Genomic DNA, 21,587 nt, shown 5'->3' with positions numbered 1-21,587 from the left:
TCCTGAAATACTGCACACTTTTGTTTGCTGCAAGTGTTACCAGTTATGTTCAAACCAAAAAAGCAGTCAGGCATATATACTCAAGAGTCTACAAAAGAACAAAAATATTTGTAACTATTTCAAATGATTGGTATGAATCTTTTCCTAGCTATACCATTACCTAGCTATTTCCATTAGCTAACTTGGTTTATTCAAGATTAAAATAATGGTAAATTCCCATGCTCATATATCATATAATCTTACAATGATACGAAAATAAACTTAAGAAGTTAAATTCCCACAGCAAATACAAATTTTGGATTATACACATAGAAGCCATGAAAGGCAACAATGATATTGAACAAATGTTTTTACGGATGGAGGAAATGGAAAAGATGAACCTAAGTTTTGCTAGAAGTGAAATGCTACTGGACCAAACAAAAGAGCACTGAAACCTCAACAGAATTTTACTAGTAGGAATTGTTTCTCCTGACCAAACCAAAGTTAACTAAATTCAACTGCTTATTTCTTGTCCTATCTTCTATAACAAGTCTATACCTATATAATTCTACCCCATCTTCAGTTTGACAAATCTTCAAAAATACTGTTGGCTTAAATTCCACTTGTGACCCACTAAGACACCCAAATTATTTCTGCATGTCCAGCTATCCAGTATGGTCCTTTCATTCTTCAATTATATCTTTAACTTTTCTATCCAGTTTGGGACATTGCATTTCTCCCAAATTGAAATTCTTGCTGATGATTTCTTCCTTGTTCCAGCACGCCAAGATACTTCTCAATTTTAATACTGTCATGTAAGCTGTTTGCTATGCCCCCCTGCCCTTTCCATTGGCTGCAAATTTAGTATTTTTTAACAATTCCAAATCATTTATAAATACTCAGGGAGAGGAACCTTATGGTATGATATTACACTAGACATCTTTTTTTAGTTTGATGTAGAGCTATTGACATTCATTGTGAATGAATGTCTAACCAAATTTATCCCTATTCCATGAAGTTGTACTGGTATATATGGATGGGAATCAGATGGATTAAAATGAGAGTTAGGGATTGTCTCAAGAAAATTCAATGCATTTCACCGACTTTTCTCTAGTCGAAGGGGATCTCCCCAGATATAATCTTATTTTATCATGAAGCTGCATCAAAATTAATGAGACATTGTACACTGGATGTAATGCTATTAAATTATCTTCTCATAGGAGTGTGAATATATCAAGAGCCTAAAAACACCCTTGCATAAAATTTAATACTGGGATAAAAGGCCTGCAAGAAAATTATATTTATAATACAGATCTAAATCAAGTGCAAGTAATTTATCCAAGTAAAAAGACACAATTATTTGGGGAAAAAAAAGACAGGGACAACCCTAATTCTCTAATGTGACAGCTAGTTGGGGTAATATCCTGTATTAGCATAGCCAATCACTTTATTTTGTTCAGCAAAAACATTTTTTAAACAAAAGCATTTTACTCATCTTTAGAGAGTTCCAAAATAATGTTATTTTGAAAGTCAAATATCACTCTTAGCAAATCGCTTGAAACTTCTTTCACCCTTTAAATATTTCATTGTTGTAACCTTAGTATTCTCAAGTAATAAGAGTTAGCTCCTGTACAAGCTGTTCCGTGTAATTTAATCTATAACAGCCAGGAAAAAGTGGTCTAATTTGTGTGACTATGTCCTAGTGCAGGGGTCTGCAAACTTGACTCTGTTAAGACTTGTGGACTTCAACTCCCAGAGTTCTGGAAGTTGAAGTCCACAAGTCATAAAGTTGCCAAGGTTGAAGACCCCTGTTCCAGAGCACTGAGCTTTGCATCATGTTTTGGGGGCTTCTGAGGGCACTGACATTCTGCACTTAGCTCAGGGGGCTTCTTGCAGCCATTTAGCTGAGGTGTTGAAAATAGCCCCCCCAAATGTGCAATTCTGGGCTGTTTATTGCCCCACAAGGCAAGGTGCAGGGCAGTGATGGCGGGGTGGGGGGGAAGATAGGTGAATGGGGGGAGTTGAAGAGCAGGCACTCCCTGAGCTTTCTGAGGGTTGGGGATGGGAGGGACCATGCCCAGAATGGTTTGAATACAGGTAGATCCTTGGCCAACGATTGGTGGGATTCAGTGATCAAAGATGGAGAGTGCCATTGCTAAACAGTGTAGTCACCTAGTCATCTTTATGACCTCACTACTTAGCGACAGGCATTCCAGTTCCAGTTGTGGTTGTAAGTCGAGATTACCTGTATAGACTTTAGTATGAAACAGAAAATGTGAACTTTTGATTTGTGGCTTTGATGATTAGAAAACATTAGATAATAGAAAAAGGCAGCTATTTTTTGTAACTAGAGAGTAAGAGATAATCTGGTGATCAGACTTTTATTTCCAATTTCCAAAAGAAATTGTATTTTTTATCTTTTCTTGTTGCACTTGTTTCTTTCTTCACGCTAGTTTTGCTATTCTTAATAGTTTAAATAAAATTTATACAAAAATCTGATCTAATGAATCAGTATTTTTATTTTTTCATGTACAATGATGAATTAAAGGACATTGAGATAGGAATCAATTAAAAAAATATTGATCTAAATATTACATGTGAACTATTTATTTTGTTCCACCCTTATTATTTAAAGAAACATATTATTAAAACTATAAGAGAAAAATCATGATGTGATATTAGCAATATCACAATATCATGATATTCAGTGATGTTTTACTTTTTTGGCCCTATATTTGATGTTTCTAATGATACTTTTTAGTAGTGTATCCAACTTTTTCAAAATGAAGCTCATATATAACGTTAATGTTGAAATCTAATAAAGATATTGCTGAACATGTAAATTATTGCCTGTTTTGTTAAATACTGGTTCAAAAATTCTGAGAACTGCCTTGAGTTTGTAGATTACAAACATCATCATCTTAAATGTCTGTTTTGTGCAATCTGGCTTTACAAAATGCGTCAAACATTGGGTAATATTAAACCACTAAATGATATTATGGGCATTTGTTTTAAAAAATCTCTAACTCCAACTTATGATAGAGATACCGATACAGAAAAGCTGTCGTTAGTGGAAAATTTTTGCTATGTCTTTTTCTGTGTTTTTTTCCCCTGTATTGTATTTTTTGTACTGTGTGTTTTAATATGTTGGAATTTCAATAAATACTATTTAAAAAAAATCTCCAACTGGCATTGGATGTAGAAAAGGCAGGGTACAGTGGAAACATCTGGAACAAGTTTTTATTAAACATGGATTTCTTTATTCACTGGACTTAAAAGCTGCATTCTTATTCTTCAGTCAGGATTATTACCAATAAAATTATTTCTTTACTTCTCAAGATGTGTCATGAAACTCTGTCAAGATTGGGACAAACGCCACATGGCTCATATATATGTTGATATAATGAAGTTATTGACCAAAATTATTTTGTATAGCCAAGATTTAATTCTTTCTTAAAAATTACTGCTTTTCTAATATGTATTATTAATGCATTGATTGTATTTTCTTGGGGAGTTTCTGATATTCTTTTAAAATTTATGATGTTTTAAAGCAATAAAATAATAACACAAATGGTTAACTTTGAGAAAAAAAATAGCACTCTTCAAGGGGGTATCTGAAGGGGTGTCACTGTTGAATATTAATTAGAAACATTAAAACAAAAGCAATTAAATAGTGGAACTAATTAACCAAGAGAGAGGGAAAAACTCCTTTTGCTGGATGTATTTAAGCAGAGATCTGAGAGCAATTTTTCAGAGATGCTTTAAATTGGATTTTATGAGAATACTTTTGCAAAGAAAATGCACACAATCACATTAAAAGATCTTGACAATGAACGCAAGTATTTCTAGTACTTCTCTATCCACTATAAGCCCCCTAAAGCTTCATAATGGGGGAACCCTCATACTGAATATCATCTACCCAAGATGAGCAGAGAAGAAAGTCACCAGTAGGCCTGGAGCCACAGGTCACTCCATTTCACCAACAGTAATACATAGTCTATGCCCTTTTATACTTGGCCAAAATATTCTTCCACACATGGTCATTTATGTAGATATATAAAAGGCAGATAGTAACGAAAACAATTTTTTTTAACAGAGAACATTGCTACATTTATAACCTGCAGAGCAGGGGTGAAATGCTCCCAGTTCGGACCGGCTCATGCGATCTGGTAGCGATGGTGGCTGCTGGTTCGGAGGACCGGTAACAAAAATCCCTGGTCCCACCCCCCCTGCCTCTGCTGAGCTGCACCATCAGCAGAGGTGGTTTTTTTTTAACTTTTAAAAGCCGGTTTTGCTTCAGCCAAAACATGCCTTTAAAAGTAAAAAAAAAGCCTTTGAGGATCCCGCCCCTCAGCTGAGATCGGCAGAGCCTTTAAACTTTAAAAAAAAAAAGCCTTTGAGGATCCCGCCCCTCAGCTGAGATCGGCAGAGCCTTTAAACTTTAAAAAAAAATAATTACAGTCTCCTCTGGCGATCTCACCCGAGTTCCTCATCAGCAGAACCTTACTTGTATTCTTACTTGTAGCAAACATGTTTTCTACAAGTAAGAGTAGAGATTCTAAGGCACTTACCTGATTACTGATGAACGCATGGCTTTTTTCGCAGCCTGAAAGCAGTTTCACTTTCAGCCCAGACAGAATCAATTGCTTAGCTAATCTATTTCCTCAGGGATCAATTAGTGCTGGCTGGCTTTGCTGGCTGAGGAACTCTGGGAATTGAAGTCCACAATAAAATAAAATAAAATAATAAAATATTTGTGCAGCTTTCTGAGATTTGGTGTGTTTCTGTAGTGTTTCACTCTAACTACACAAACACACAAAATCTCAGAAAGCTGTATGTGGCATTTTGTGTGTGTGTGTGGTGTGTGTGTGTGTGTGTGTGTCAGTTGTGTTGTGTGTAAAGTGTGAAAGTTGGTTTTTGAGCTTTTTGTGGCTGTGTGAAGTGTGAAATGCAGCTGCTTTTACATTGTGTGTGAGTCAGTTGTGTTGTGTTGTGTTGTGTTGGTGTAAAGTGTGAAAGTTGGTTTTTGGTACCTCTTCTTTTTTATACTTTATTATTTTTATTATTTATTGTTATTGGCCACGCCCAACCAAGTCATCTGACCAAGCCACGCCCACCAATTAAGCCATGCCCACAGAACCGGTAGGGAAAATTTTTAGATTTCACCCCTGCTGCAAAGTATTTGAGGCAGTCCACACACAATATCTTAGGTACATTTAAGAGAGCAGCAGTCAACAACAGAAATCCTCTTATATCCATCACCGGATCATTTTCTCCTCGGAAACAAATAAACCACAGAAGCAGAATTTACATAAAATTATCTTGCTCCATTTTATTTAAGATTCTTTTCTCCAGTTAGTAAAAGAAAGATGTGTCTCTTTTTATACATATATACAAGTTCAGTTATAAAAATAGACAGCACATTCAAAGAGGAAAAAAAAGGCTTGGCATTTTTCTGATTCCCTCTAAACACTGTATATACACATGTGAATCTGAGGGTGGCGGGGTAAAATCTTCATGATTTAACTTAAATATCCCTCCCCACCCAATTAATCCCTCCAATTTTTTTTTCTTAAATCAATCTAACTGAACTCATTTCTGCTATTTTCAGGTGTGCAAATCAGAAGCAAAGTCAACAGGAAGCACTTGCTCTACACTGAGGGATGCCAGGCAAGGTGCGTGAGACTGAAAAATCCTTTGCTGACTTAGCTAAGATCTTCACCTCGTAACCTGGTTCTCCCTTGAAAGGTGAAATGCCCAGAAAAAAACAACAACCACTTACTGTCAATATGAAGGCAAGAGAACTGCCCCCCCCTTCATCTCAGTGCAATGAGGACCGTATACATATCATGCTAAAGCAGAGGGCTCTTGTGCATTCAGAATGGAGTACCAGAGCAAAGTTGCACAAATGGCATCATTAATCTCTCACAACTTCACTAGTTTTACAGAGCATTCAACAAGTGCCAGATCACCACAGTGGAACAATCCAACCCAACCCTACTGAAGGATGTGGACACTGCTGACAAATAAGACCAGCTGTGTGCGCATACACATATAATGAATTGGAATGAATGACGTTTTACTTTAACTAGGACCAGAATGGAAAGAAAACAGCATTACTCATCTTGTGTAATACAGTGAACAGTGGTACCTAAATCATCATCCAAAAGCTTTTCTATGGCACAATGAAAGGAGAAGTAGTGATGTTTTCTCTCTCTCAGATTTATTCTTGTTTAGAGTCATTCTATTTTAAAACCTTTAAACTCATATAAACACATTTGGGAGGTGAGGGAGCTTAAAAGATGTTGATGAATCTGACTCCCGCATATTATGACCTTAAAAGTTTTTTCCCCCCACTCTATGATTATAGAGCTGGCAATGCCATTAACAAAGAGCTCTAAGCTGTTTTACTGTTGGGCTGACTAATAAAACAGTAGTCTAGTAATCCAGATGCATGATATTGACAAAAGATCCTTTTTAGAACACAGTGCAAAACTCTCCTTTTCCCTGAATTCTATTCTTTATGGTATCTCACTATTCATCACATTAGAACCATCCAATTATTTCTCCACAGCTTCTTCCAAAAGATGCAGAGCAGAAGGTTCCTCTGAATCTACAGAGCACCTCCAAAGTTTATATGCTGATCTCTTTATTTTAAAACCAAGCTGAATTCCATGAAACCTGAAAGATGAGGGTAGAGGGTGCTGGTATGAGTAGGAATGAAGGGGGAGATCTTGCAGCCAGTCCCATATAGAAGTTGGATTCTTTCCCTGCATGATTTGTAGAATGCTACAAAAAAAAAATCCTCAATGGAAAAGTTAAGCCCAAGCATCCCCGTGTCTCAGACCCTCTTCCTCACAATTCTGCAAAGGGTAGTAAATCTGGACTATGCATGAAAGTGCACATAAAACACCTCTTGACAAGTAGTGCAGTAATCTTCACACCCACATGGGATGAAAACAAGGCATCATCTATATACCCTTTTGCTGGTAGGCGTGGGCTACTTTGAAAGCCAATGTGAACACGTATAGGTTCCAGGGATTCAAAATTACTACCGCCCACCTGAAATATGGGCTCCTTTATATTGTTTTCGAATAGGGGTTTCTGGTGCCAAGGAACTGGCTAAGCTTAAGTTCTTAGAGGATCCACAAACACTATTTCCTTTGCTCAAGGAGGAAGACGCGTTTGATAATCCAAAATCTGAAAGTCCAGCAGGTCGTATAAGTGGAGTCTGGAGAGGGCTACCTGAAGGCATACCTAGCCAGGAAAAAAAAAAAGAGCACCTCAAAGTAGTAGTAGTAACAGTAAATACTTCCTCAACAGATTAGACCTGAAACAAAACTGTTTAAGTCAGAGATGTGAAACTCACAATGACCATCATCACATAGCATATCATAACTTCCCCCCCTTTGCTAAAGTGGGTGGGCGTGGTCAGTACGTGCCCATGGGCCGCGAGTTTGACACCCCTGCTTTAAGTGAACTCAGTACTAAACCTGCAGGCATTATTATTGACTATGTCTTTCAGTGAAAAAAAGGACAACTGCTAACTTTTTAATAAACCCAAGCAGATTTAAGAATAGTTAAGTGTGAGGCATCTGAGCCCATTCATTTTAATGAAATTAAAAAAACAACAACCTACAAATGTTGTCTGTTCAACTATCATCTACTTTGGTAACAGAAAATGTTATTAGTGCAAAGTGATTCCACAATGGGGGTGCTTTCCAATTAAAAATATATGGTAATAAAAACAATGATATGGATTGGAAGTCTAGGCAGCTGTATCCAACTGCAATTTTCTCTGGAATCAAATATGAATTTTATATGGCTATCAGGGATTCCTTCAGGAAGACATAAATTGGGTCTCCTCTGATAACTCCCCAAGTGCAGAGCCTACCTTTAGACACGTTGTACCCATAGGCTGCATAGGCTGCAGCTGAGGCAGCAGCTGCTCCTGCTTTAGCTCCCGCCATGGCAGCTGCACTTCCTGCAGTTGATTTTCGGCTCCGACTTTTTGTTGTGCTTTTGGATCCACTGTTTGTATTTTTGGGCCGACCTCGACTTCTACCCGAATGACCTCTTCCTGTGACAGGCAAATCTTGTACTGAAATTCCTTAACAAAACAAAGAAAAAAAGAAAGAAAGAAAATGTGTAAACATCCAGCACTGTATCAGAACAGTCTCTAACAAGCATAATTAGATCTTCCTTTATGGATAAACAATGTATAATTTATTAAAGATATGTCATTCTCCAAACCAGCTTGTTAGCAGAAAACCACATTCTTAGTTAAGAAATTGTTTTGTGACAAGAATGCTTTATCCCTGCACTTTCTGTTTTCATTATGAATTGTTATTAAATTTATAAGGACAGTGAACAAATATCTTGCTTGCCTAAGTTATCATTGTAATATAATATTCCATAACTATTTTGTATCAGTTCAGCAGCCATCCAACTTTTCCTTGAAGTTATCAAGATTTGTATTCAAAATTAATTAGTTCTGTGCATAAAAGCTTAGCTCACTCTGCTTAATAAACATATTCCTTAAAAATCCAAAAATATTCCTTTCAAAAGAACAGGCTCAATAAAAATATTCCTTTTACTAACTTATCTATACTAATGAAGTCTCAGCTGCTTTAAGTAACCCTCCCCCCAAAAAACCCCTTAGGGTCATATCATGTGGCTCAATAAAGATACTAACCCAGATGCCCAAGGTTTCAAAAAAGAGCAAATGCCACATTAAGAATCATTTGGAAAAGGACTGAAAATAAAATTACCAATACTGTCATGCTCTTATACAAATCTCCAAATCTATATGCACAGTTCTGGTTGTTTATTTGAAAAAGAAACTAATAGAGGTGGCCGGAGTACTGAAGAGGGGAACCAAACATGATCCGAGGAATTGACACTCTTTCCTGGTGAGAAAAGGCTACCATGGTTGAGCACTTCAGTTTAGATGAAAAGCTGGCTGCGTATAGGATCATACACAGCATGAGAAACAGGACAGGAAGAAGTTTTTTTAAACCCTCCATCTAAAACATTAGATGTTCTTCAAAGAACAGCCCATAAGTAGATCAAATGGTATCTCAAATACAATATCTTCATTCACATATGCTCTGCTAGGACACTATTATTCTTCTCATTAGTGTATATGGCACTGAACTGGAAGAAAAAGAGTGATCTGGCAGAAGGCACTAATAATGTCTTTGCCAAGTTGAGGAATTAATCCAATCACAGCTCCCACTTGTAAGTCACTGTAGATGCTTGTATCAACTTCTGAATTTAACTTAAAAGTAAACATCTCAAGCATATAAAGAATTGGTCAGGACATACTATTTTACTGACCTAACATATCTGAATAGGACATTCTTTTCTGGATTGCCTCTTGTCTAATGTTTTGTAAATCTCACAGTATTATGCAATCTAGAATTCCCAGCATGTATTCCTAGCTCAAGGTTACAGATAAAAACTGACCATTCATGTTGTCAGAGACGGAGCCAGTGACGGAAGCTGGGGAGTTGGTAGCTCTTGACTGAGGTGCAGAAGATGCTGGATCATCTACAATCACAAGCATGTCATTGCTGCTCTCATCAGGGGGGATGGAACCCATGTGCAACTCACTGTTGATGGAAATCTAAATCATACACAAACAAAATCCTGTATGTTAGTTTAAATTACACCAGTAAATTAAACATGCTTTTTGACAACACATGACTCAAAAGTTTCTTGCTACAACTGGCAATGCCTCTGTGCCAAACACATCCCTCTGAGCACCTGTTTTAGCCTCGTTTAGCTTTCCTTAGCCACTGCTTGTATCTTCTTCTCAATGAACTTTACCTCCTATTTTCAAAGAACACAGATTAGATATTTTGTAAGTTAATTCTGTATGCTCTGTCTCTGAAATTCACTATATTTGACATGGGCAGCTTTACAAATGGGAAAAATAAACAAATTCGCTTCTAGAATTCCAAGAGGCCATAGCAATAGTGCTTAAACTTATATAACGCTTTATATTGCTCTACAACGCTTTATATTGCTCCTCTAGGTGGTTTACAGAGTCAGCATATTGCCTCCAACAATCTGTGTCCTCATTTATTGACCTTGGAAGGATGGAAGGCTGAGTCAACCTTGAGCCGATCAGGATCGAACTCCAGGCAGTGGGCAAGAGTTAGTCTGCAATAATGCATTCTAACCACTGCACCACCACAGCTATGATAGTGCTTTCACAATGATTCTCATGGAATATGGGGCAGAAGACAAGCTAGTAGGGTCTTGCTTCCCACCACCTATTCTATTACTCTTGTTTACCTTTGCTTTTGTTTCTTATTTTTTGTTTGTTCCTAAACCAGTCGCATAAATATGTGTATTTTCTAATACATTTATAAATTTATTTATAAATTATAATAACTTTATTTATGAAATGGTCAAGTTGTTTCCTAAAGATATCCTTACCTCACTGAAAGGGCTGGGCATGGCAGACTCCACACTAACAAAAGACTCATCACCATCAGCTGAAAGATTTGAATTATCTGCAGATGGAACAAACGGGACCACAAGATTGATGCCTTCTTTCCTTTTTCTCCCATCTAACTCATCTTCCTTCTTTTTCTGCAATTAAATTATAAAAAGAATTTATGAGGCTTGGAAATATACCAAAGCCTTAGAAATTAAGCTAACAATATGTCAGTTTGTATACCCACACAATACAAAGCAGTAGGATAAAAACAATATTGCCTGGTCTGTGACTTCCATATTAATTTAGGAGTCCTGGCAGATCAGACAAAATAATCCACCATGTCCCACAGCTCATGCTGGGATGAGGTACTACTAGAAAACTTACCAATAGTCCATGAAAAAACAAACCTCAAACTTTATCCCTAGCAACCATCCTTTGGGGGATATAACTTTTCACACTTCTAAAGTGTGAAAAAACATGTACCATGATTATTTGCCTTTTATAAGTACAGATAGCCTTCACTTAGCGACCATTTTTTCAGCGACTGTTCAACGTTACAATAGTGCTGAACAAATGGTACTTATGCCTAGTCCTCAAGGTTACAGCTGTCGCAGCACCCCCATGGTCAGGTGAGTCGAAGCAAAGCGAATGTGGAAGAGCAGGAGAAGCATGAATTCCTGGCCTCACAACTGGAACTATCAAAATTGCCACCACTAAGTGGTGCAGCCACATTATTTTTCCCGTAACGATCGCAACGCTTAGTGATGGAAATTCTGATCCCAATTAAAACTGTTAACCAAGGATTTTGCCAGTCCCATATCTTATATTTGATTACATTATGATATAATTTACTATTACAATTAAATTACATTATCTAACAACATTTTTATTAAAATATTTGCATGGAAATAGTTACACTTTTATAACAAGATACCTTATTTGCCAATGTAAAAATCTTAAGTTAATTCTAAAGTTGGGTAAGCTTTAAGAACAATTCCATTCAAACAGCAAAATTGATCTCATTGAAAATTCTTCCCTCACTCTCTCTTGCAGTCTTTAGTTTGCAGTGTTAATCAAATTATAATGACCAGACTCTCACCCCTTTCTATGAAGGAGTTTACAAATCTTGAGCTTTGAGTGCATGTGCAATACATGACAGACTATGTTTTAAAAACTATTGGTGATTTCCATCCGTTGGTGATTTTACATCAAAATATATTCCAGCTGAGTTACTGGCTATTAAGCACCTGAATCGAACAGACAATATAAGTTTCTGAAGACAAAACTAACATTTAATCCTATAAATATAAACAATGGAGAAGGAATATTCAAAATACCTTTTCAGCATACTTTTCCCTTTTCCGTTTACGCTCTTTGACGCGATTTGTTTCTTCCTGTTGCCGTTTCTCCTCCTGACGCTGACGCACTGTGTTAAAAAATATAGGAAAAGATCATGAACAGCACAGATGCAAATATAATTGTAAAATATTAAAACACAGTTTAATGTTTACAAAGCAGGTCTGTATTAGTTCTGCAATTATTTATCCTAGTCTTTTAACTACAACTTTTTCAAATATAGATCATCTCTGCTTCCAAGAAAATAATGTTTTAAATAGCTGTAATCAGATGCAAACTGCCTCTCATATAAACATTTACCAACATGCAAATGGTAGGATAGAATTATAGTGTCAGTCTTTTTCTTGCTAATGTATTCTTGGTTTCATTCTAAATGAAAATCGGCTGTTTTTTCTATTTTTAAATGTTTTAAAGGAGAAAAATGCCAATTTTCATTTAAGAATCATTCCGGCTGTATTACATTGATAGGTTTTAGCTAGATAATGAGCAGCAGCAGCAAATGTCCTTCTTCTGTATTTGAAATGTATGAAGTTTAGACAATCGGGGGTGGGGTGGGGTGGGGAATCTCACATTCTGTTTCAAACATAGAAATATTCCATAGTAGTGCTTGAATGCATATTGTGATCAAATGCCAAAATAAGATTTAATTCTGCAGCAAATTAAAGTAAAATTAATCCACCTCAAATTCTAGTACTTGTTCAAAATACTAAGTAAAAATAGCAACATTGTCACACAAATGTGTTAGGTAGAAAAGAGGATTTAGCATACACTTTTTTTCAAGTTCCTCATCATCCAGAAGTAGACTAACAACTTCCTTTGGTTTCAAGGTGTCTGGTTTGAAATTGCCACCTGAAATCACCATCCTCTGAATCTAAAAACAATACAAAACCCCAGGATATTAATATTGGAGACAGCATTTGAATTTTAAGTCAGTATTTAGAGACCCCAACATAAAAAAGCACCTTTCAAAATGTATTGTAGACTAGACTGGTATTTATGAACACAGATTCTTCTTTCGGCCAGTCACTTTCTCTTAACCCAACCCACCTCACAAGGTTGTTGTTGTGGGGAAAATAGGAAGAAGGAGGAGGGTTGGATATGTTCACCATCTTGAGTTATTTGTAAAAATAATAAAAGCAGGATACAAACAAACAAACAAATAAATTTTAAATAAATATTATTATTGTTTATCAATATGTTGAAACTTTAAAAAACTGTTTCTGTACTAAAATCAACGGCAGCTTAGTTATATGTTCCAAACCAGTCTAGCCATATTTGAATATGCACATAAACATATATGACTAAATTCAGGTTCAGATAAAAATAAAAGGAGGCAGAGCATTGAGCACTCAGTAACAATTGTGAGACGACTGTGACAAACCCTATAAACAGGAAGAAACAAAATATTCTGGTAGTTGGTAAGATCTCCTTCTCATTAATAGAATAATTTGAGTCTGTTACTTCATTCTAGACTTATGAAGAATCCTACTTTAAAGAAAACAGGTGTACAACACAAAAACAATGAGATGTTCTGAACAACCTATTCATTATACACATTGGATTGTAGCTACCACCATTTCCCATCAGCACATCCATTGGCTGGAAGGAAACAAAGACTGTAGTTCAATACAATTGAAAAGCATCAGACTGAGGTAAATCTGGAATAGTCTGAAGGGTACAATGCAACCACCTTGCTAAAATCAAACATGTTTCAAACTGATCAGTGTCAACATTGGAATTCAGTCTTAGAATGTTATATATGTACATCAACTCAACTTTTCTAACAGATATATATTAAATATAAGTAATAGAGAAAAAGTTGGTCATTATTGGAGAACACACCTTGTTTGTGTTTCTCTGGTTCTGGATTTGGCTTTTTGCTACTTTACATATATATGCAAATATTACATATATGCAAAATGACAGAGCTGTTTTTGCACATGTTTAACATATATAGTTTAAGACTTAAATAGCTTGTGCAAGAGAATGGTGTAGTTAAGAGCCAGAAACTGGGAGAGTGTAAGTACTAATTATGCCTTAGGTACTAAACCAGCTGTGTAACTGGGTCAGTCATTTTCTCAGACCTAGGAAGAAGGTAGTGTCAAAACTCTTGCCAAGAAAGATGCATGAATTTGTCCAGGCAATTGCCATGTTCATTATGCAAAGTACCCATATTGCTTCTCCTTCTTGTTTAGTCACAGCAGATCTTGTTGGATCAGTGTTGTTATAAATCTCATAGTACTGGCCATCTTCTTCAGTGACTCACTCACTTATGGTAACAGAGAGAGTTATCCTGCTTGTGCCACATGGCTTCTGCTGGCATCTCCACTCTGCACAATTCTCTATAGAAAGGCCTCTTGGTAACACCACTGGATACCCACATCATCCAGATTGCTTGCTGCAATCTGCTATGAAGAGGCCTGCTGAATAATACTTCACACTTGCTGCTTGGAATCTGTAAGTACTGTTAGCTTTAACAGCATAAATGAGAGGCTCCTTCACCAAGACCATGAAAGAGTTATATATAGCAGATGCAACATGAGCTGGTAACAAACTAGGATAACTCCCTTCATCGCCAGCTGAGCAAGTCACACTGTAAAAGCGAAGCTGCCATGAAAAAGCCACGAAGAGCCTAGGAAACCTAATAAAATCTACAACTGAGCAAGGAGAAAGATACCCGGGGGCAACTGACCATTATGGGAAGAAGATATTCTTCTTGTGTAAAGAAGAAAATGGCCACACAGTCCTGAGCCTAAGATCATGTAATTTGCAGTTATCTGCTACTTTATAGAGCAAACCCTCTACTAGTAGAGCAATGGTTCTACTAACTCTAATGATAACCAAATAAAAGCCACACAACTTTGTCAAATAACAGGTTTCTACACAGCAGTTTGTGTAAGTCAGAACTTTTAAATAAATGAATAAACTTTTCTTCAAACTGTTATTTCCCATCAGACATAAGTTCCACTCACAAGAAACAAATGGCTTTCATCTCAATAGCAAAAATTTCACTTCCCAGCTATCTCATATATCATTAATATTCTGGTCTCTTACCTCACTTTTTTCTTTAGCCCTTTGCAAGATGCGTTCCTCAATAGTGCCTTTACAAATCAGTCGATACACAGTGACTTGTTTTGTCTGACCCAACCTGTGAGCTCGATCCATAGCCTGTTGATCCACTGTTGGATTCCAGTCACTATCGTAGAAAATGACCTGTCAGGACATTTTTTAAACAAGTTACATATACAAAATTAAATTATTCACAAGGATACTAGCCTATTTAGTGAGTTTTCAGGATTAAACTTCATTGTTTTACAGTTACTACATGGAAGATGCAAATTACTGCACATCTTTTATTCTGCTTTGACACATTTATTACTTCAGAAAAAAATCAAAGCAGATCTGTGATTGTTGTCAGTAAAGAATTTCTATCAGTTCAAAAACATGAAGAATGGAAGAAAAAGAAGAAGGGCATATAGCTATATGATCTTTGGTGATCACTTATTACAGCAAAAGATCACCAGAACGTAATTATCTCTTCATCTTGAAGGTGAAGTTATTTGGAACAGTACAAACAAACAGGAGAAAGAGAGTAATTATAGCTGATTCTTAGATATTAAGCATTTTGTTATTATATTGATTCTTCAGGTTCTGGGAGAAAATGTTGAAAAGTTGTTCCTGCTTGTTCATCACAAGCAAAAAATAAATATCTTATTTTGCCTTAATGTAACTTGTAATAATATAATAGAAATGCTGTAGAAAGAAGTATTACTACTGAAAACTGGGTAAACTGAATGCATAGACGTCATCTGTGTGGCAATGCCTTTATTATTAAAATTCCCATTTTGGTATTGGTGTAATTTGACACTATAATTCACTTAAAATTATAATAATAATAATATGCTACTACACTAATGAGATTAATTCCAGCTCTTATCTGGAAAAATCTAGGTCTGCACCCTTAATTAATGGGATTTCCTACTTTAATGTCAACTGAGTGCAATTATAGAAAATTATAAATCTGTTTACTTACTGTATCAGCAGCTGTAAGATTAATGCCTAAACCACCAGCTCTCGTGCTTAGTAAGAAAACAAAAATATCATTCCTATAGAAATGTAAAAGAAACAGAGCTGTAATAATCACTTTACTGCACAAGCATTACATCATGAATAGAATAGAATTCTTTATTGCCAAGTGTGATTGGACACACAAGGAATGTCTTGGTACACACACTCTCAGAGTACATAAAAGAAAAGATACATTTGTCAAGAATCATAAGGTACAACACTTAATGATAGTCATAGGGTACAAATAAGCAAACAAATCATATTAGGAAACAGTCAATATAAATCGTAAGGATACCAGCAACAAGATTACAGTCATACAGTCAGAAGTGGAAGGAGATGAATGATAGGAACAATGAGAATATTAACAGCAGACTTAGAAACTAGTCTGACAGTGTTCAGGGAATTATTTATTTAGCAGACTGATGGTGTTCAGGGAAAAACTGTTCTTGTGTCTAGTTGTTCTGGTGTGCAGTGCTCTATAGCATCGTTTTGAGGGTAGGAGTTGAAACAGTTTATGTCCAGGATGCAAAGGTTCTGTAAATATTTTCACAGCCCTCTTTTTGACTCGTGCAGTATACAGGTCCTCAATGGAAGGCAGGTTGGTAGCAATTATTTTTTCTGCAGTTCTAATTATCCTCTGAAGTCTGTGTCTGTCTTGTTGGGTTGTGGAACCAAACCAGACAGTTACAGAGGTGCAGATGACAGACTCAATAATTCCTCTGTAGAACTGTATCAGCAGCTCCTTGGGCAGTTTGAGCTTTCTGAGTTGGTGCAGAAAGAACATTCGTTGTACTTTTTTGATGATATTTTTGATGTTGGGTGTCCGTTTTAGGTTGTGAGATATGGTAGAACCTAGAAATTTGAAGGCCTCTACTCTTGATAATGTGTCATCTACTATTGTAAGAGGTGGTAATATGGGAGGGTTTCTCCTAAAGTCCACTACCATTTCTATGGTTTTGAGTGTGTTTAGTTCCAGACTGTTCTGGTTGCAGTCAGGAATCAAAATATTACATATATTCTTCTAATAAAACAGTGTAGGCTAGAGTTCTAAATACATATAAAAGGGAGTAAGCTCCATTTAATGGATAATCAGATTTCTGCATCAATGTGTAAAACATATTCTAAGGACAAGTGATTCCTTGATCCATTTCTGTGACTCTTAAGAGGGCCCATATTTTAAAATCACGCTGGAGCAAAATGAGTATTTTCAACAGTACAAATTTTTTAACTTTTGAAAAACCAATTAGGAACGAAAACACTCAACAGAGTGAATCCATTTATTCTGAGTAAACATTCTCTCCCATCTCAAGTAACAGTTTAAAATAACAGGTTTAACTCCTCTTATGATTTTTTGCCAAATTTTATATTAGTTTAAAAGCACATCCTAATACAATAACTATTGCAGTGTCTTTCATTAATTGTTTTCTAACTTGAATTCCCATTATGAAACATAATTTGGGAGGGGGGGCTTTTAAGTATTGCAAACAGCTCAGTGACATTGCAGTGATACCAACAGAGTGGGCAGTCTGAAATGTTGGCTCCTTTGTTTCCACATTATTTGTAGTTCTGGGGGAAAATTCAAGACACAAAATATTGTAGATATGCTAAGCCACAGCAAAACACATTTATTTTTCTTATTTTAACAGTAATAAAAATGGGGCAGGGGGGAGAAATGTACTACCCAAATGAATTGTCATTCATTTTTTGTGGCAAGCTCAAAACAACAATCTTGATCTTGAAATGGGGCATTTCAAATTTACAGTAGCACTAAATTCAAATGTTCCTCATGCCATTATTATAGTGGTTATGCAACTACCCTCACTGGATTAGTCTGTGGCTCTTGGCTGCATGACATTTTTTTAAAAAAGTTATAGTTCTGCAAATCATATATTTGATAATATACTGACATTCCTTTCTTCCTTCTCAGAGGCGCTCAATAGTCACAATATTTTTGTTTGCTGTTAGAATAACTGATAATGTAATAAAAGTGGGGAATCAGAGAAGCCCTTTATATGTTAATGAAATAGAACAATGAGCTTTGGCTCATTCAGCAAAATAGAAAAGTCTCAACACAAGGATTTTATGTAGTGGGTGGAAGCTTCTTCCTTGGGAGTTAGGTAAGACACATCATTACTCTATTTAAATAGGAGGAAGGGAAACATACCTGTTCTGAAAGTCAGCTACCATATCTCTTCTTTCTGAAATTTTCGAGGAGCCATCTAGCCGCATGTATGTATGCTTCCTATAAACCATATATTCCTAAACAACAAAAAACAACAACAAGAAGCTCCAGTCCATTTGCAATTTGTAGCACTTATAGTCGTTCCTAGAGAACGGAGATGCATATTTTAAAAATGTGCAACATGAAACCTAACTGCCAAGAACACAATAGTTTTTATTTTGTATTTTATGTATGTTAAATGAATGATCATAGAAGATGAACATGTTCTATTGATTTAAAAACATCCTTCAATGATAAAACTTATATTAATGGTGTTTAGGGTAAATTTAAAAACATTTTTAAGGTCAAGGTTATGAAATGCTAATATTTTTAAAGTTACCTACACCAAAACCAGAAACCCAAAATACAAACAAATTCTTATTTAAAGTCAAACGACAAAATTGGGCTGAAAATAATTTTTTATTTATAAAAGTATATTTGCTTTAAATTATCCATTTTAATAATTAACTTTGCCTACAAATAAAACAGAATACTGGACAACATACAGGATTTCACTGACACAGCCAACCCAAATTTCTGCTAATTGAAGCTGCTTTTTAACACACCAAGTACTCCTGGTGTGCTCTTTTCCTAAAAAACTACTCAAATATCATATAGTTTATAAAAACTACTTCTTGTAAAGATGAAGGTATGCCTATACAAGATTTGGTTATTAGAGGACCCGAGATACTGGCTAAGTAATTATTTCAGACCTTTGCACATCACCTAGCAAATATAAGTTTATAAAACCTATAGGGCTGCCTGATTACATAAAGACTCTGGACAACATACAACATTAAAAACAGAAAGAACCAATATAACAAATTAAAGAATTAAGGGGCTCCAGAATAGGGGGAAAAACATTCAAATTTACATGTAGAATCAGATAAGCAGCTCACCATATACCCTGCACCACAATCTGGAGGAAAAACCGTATTTTAATTTTAAGCAGAATCAGGGCAGAGGCCAGATGAATCTCCAGAGGAATAGTGTCTAGAAGGTAGGCACTGCATGACAATGTTTAATTTTACAGATTTCCAAAGGTTTCAACATCTATCAGAAAATATGTTAAGCTTTCTCTGAGGAAAAGATGTATAGCAGGGAATTTATCTTAAATTAGCTGAATATGGGCATGGAGTAAAGAGAAAGGATGAGGCTAATTAAGGCTTAATGTAATATCTTAGCTCATCTGCAATATCTGGACCAATAAACACTTGGGCTACTGAACTAGTTTTTTTTAAAAAAGTTAAGTATTCAGGATATTAACAACACAACAATAATTATACTGCTTCAAGAACTGTTGTCAAAATAGTAGAAAAGAGATACCGATAAAATATTAATAGAATGTTTCTATTAAAATCACTTGAACATCTTTTTAATAAGCCTGCTGAGTGGAACATCAGAAACACTAATTTTGTAAAATAATAAAATCCATCTTAAGTGGAAAAACATTGTTTACTGAGGCAACTAAAACACTGAGTCATCCTCTGATCCATTGGGAATGACAAAGACAATAAAAATCTGTACACTACCCAAATATTCAACTCAAAGATAAATACCTGAATGTTCATCAAAGCAATTCATTTAGAACATAATCCATTGGCTCTTCAATAAAAAGAAAACAGCCAGGATTGAATATATGAAACATAGTTACGGTTACAGGTCAATTTACAACTATAATTGAGCCCAAAATTTCTGTTGCTAAGTGAGGCAGTTGTTAAATGAATTTTGCCTCATTTTGCGACCTTTGTTGCTACAATTGTTAAGTGAATCACTGCAGGAATGAAGTTAGTAACATAGTTGTTAAGTGAATCTTGCTTTCCCACTGACTTTTCTTGTCAGAAGATTGCAAAACATGACTCTGAGACATTGCACCTGTCATAAATATGAGTCAGTTGCCAAATGTTGAATTTTGATCACATGGCCACAGGAGGGCTGCAGCAGTTAGAAGTGTGAAAAACGGTGATAAGTCACTTTTGAACAGTCACTAAATGAATGGTTGGAAATTGAGGATTACCTACCTATACTATTAATCCCAGCTATCGGTACTAATTCTCTCCCAGCAATAAGATAACTCTGCTCATAAACCACTATTCTTTTCCCTAGCCATGAAGTCTAATGCTCCCACTCTAAAGGTGATATTCCTACCTCCAATAAGTCAATCATCCGTGTCATCTGAGAGTAGATAAGAACTCTGTGTCCTTGAGATTTTAGCCTTGTCAATAGAACATCAAGAGCATAAAGCTTTCCACTGTCTGTGATCAAGCTCTCTTTATCTAAAAGAAGAAAGGAAAATATAACATGATTTTATGTCCTGTTACATTTAATTCAATTAGGTTTACTAATATCACATCTTAAATCTGGAGGTAGCCTTCAACAAGTCAAAAACCTACTATCTGGGGAAGGCTTTATCCTTTTGACCTTATTTTATCTACTTCCAGTAAAAAATGACTTTTGTGTGTAATTTTTCAGTGTAAAAATATATATTATAAATCAAAGACCTTTTGTTTTCTGTACAATACTTATAATGGTTAACAAAGACAATCTATCTGCCTTGTGACACAAACTGGTATTATTAAGTAATGACTCAGTCTGTCTGCAGTTCATTCAAAGGAAGAATTTTAGCTGGCTTTAATTAAACTTGATTTTGAAATTAGGGGGAATTTAGGCTGTTATTCTTTGTGCAAAAAACACCATTAAGAATAATGTAAAAATAGATAGTCAAAAATGCTAAAACTTGGCTTCCAGCAGTTGCTTTCCTCTCATAGTGGTCCACAGGGCACAATGGGGTCAGTGAGGAACTAGCTAGCTCTCATAGTAAACAGCCAGTGAAGTTGGTGCTTTTTATCGATGCAAAAAGGACTCAGACACTTCCTGCCATTTAATCTAAGACCATTTTTCTTTCAAAGAACAGGAAAAGCTTTAAGAGATTCCCACAGTGATCGTAATAGGGAACAGTGATTGAGAGAGAAGGGCAGGGTTAAGTGCTACAGCAGCTGTTTTGTTGCTCACTTGGATAATCCCTGCAATTTTGCAGCTTGAATTAAAAATCTACTGAATTCCTCTTTAATTCAATTTCAACACCCAGCATAATCCCACTGATACCTGAATTTAATTCTGTGCTATTTCTTTCTTAAAAGTTCTTTACAATTCTCAATGAATGCCCATAACGTATCTTAATATCAACTTGTTCTAGCTTAGTATTCTTGCTGTTTGTTTTCTTTACTCTGCAGTTTTACTATTTTAGTTTTGTACTACAACTGTGTTTTGAAACATCATGAGAAAATATGACTGGAGAATTTTTATTAAAAGTTTGTATTTTATTCAATGAAATGGAAATAAGACCTCTCAATGTACACTATTTAGTGTAGTGTAATGCCTTTTAACAGAATTTGTTAGATGAACAAGGTGCTATCAAATGCCTGATATTTTGCCTCAGTTTAAAGCAAATACTATCCAAAATGTGCCAGCAATAAACTGGAGATAATACTGTGCATCATTTTTAAATTTTTC

At 35.7% G+C, this 21,587-nt stretch overlaps 1 protein-coding gene across 1 annotated transcript in view; it reads right to left on the bottom strand.

Annotated features, from left to right (window-relative positions):
- Window positions 1–4,865: 4,865 nt before the first annotated feature.
- Window positions 4,866–21,587, bottom strand: part of INO80 (INO80 complex ATPase subunit) — a 66,099-nt gene continuing 49,377 nt past the window's right edge. Inside the window, exons 27-36 of the mRNA XM_058162067.1 lie at window positions 20,223–20,350; window positions 18,018–18,112; window positions 15,819–15,891; window positions 14,840–14,998; window positions 12,554–12,656; window positions 11,767–11,855; window positions 10,426–10,581; window positions 9,448–9,607; window positions 7,874–8,089; window positions 4,866–7,236 (exon numbers count right to left, since the gene is read on the bottom strand). Coding sequence (XP_058018050.1) covers window positions 7,031–7,236; window positions 7,874–8,089; window positions 9,448–9,607; window positions 10,426–10,581; window positions 11,767–11,855; window positions 12,554–12,656; window positions 14,840–14,998; window positions 15,819–15,891; window positions 18,018–18,112; window positions 20,223–20,350 — 1,385 coding nt within the window. The 3' untranslated portion in view covers window positions 4,866–7,030. The remainder of the gene's footprint in view (window positions 7,237–7,873; window positions 8,090–9,447; window positions 9,608–10,425; window positions 10,582–11,766; window positions 11,856–12,553; window positions 12,657–14,839; window positions 14,999–15,818; window positions 15,892–18,017; window positions 18,113–20,222; window positions 20,351–21,587) is intronic.

The sequence above is a fragment of the Ahaetulla prasina genome, chromosome 1 (assembly GCF_028640845.1).
Source record: "Ahaetulla prasina isolate Xishuangbanna chromosome 1, ASM2864084v1, whole genome shotgun sequence".
Lineage (NCBI taxonomy): Eukaryota > Metazoa > Chordata > Lepidosauria > Squamata > Colubridae > Ahaetulla > Ahaetulla prasina.
Note: the sequence above shows the minus strand (reverse complement) of the source record. Positions and strands in the feature narration are given on the sequence as shown.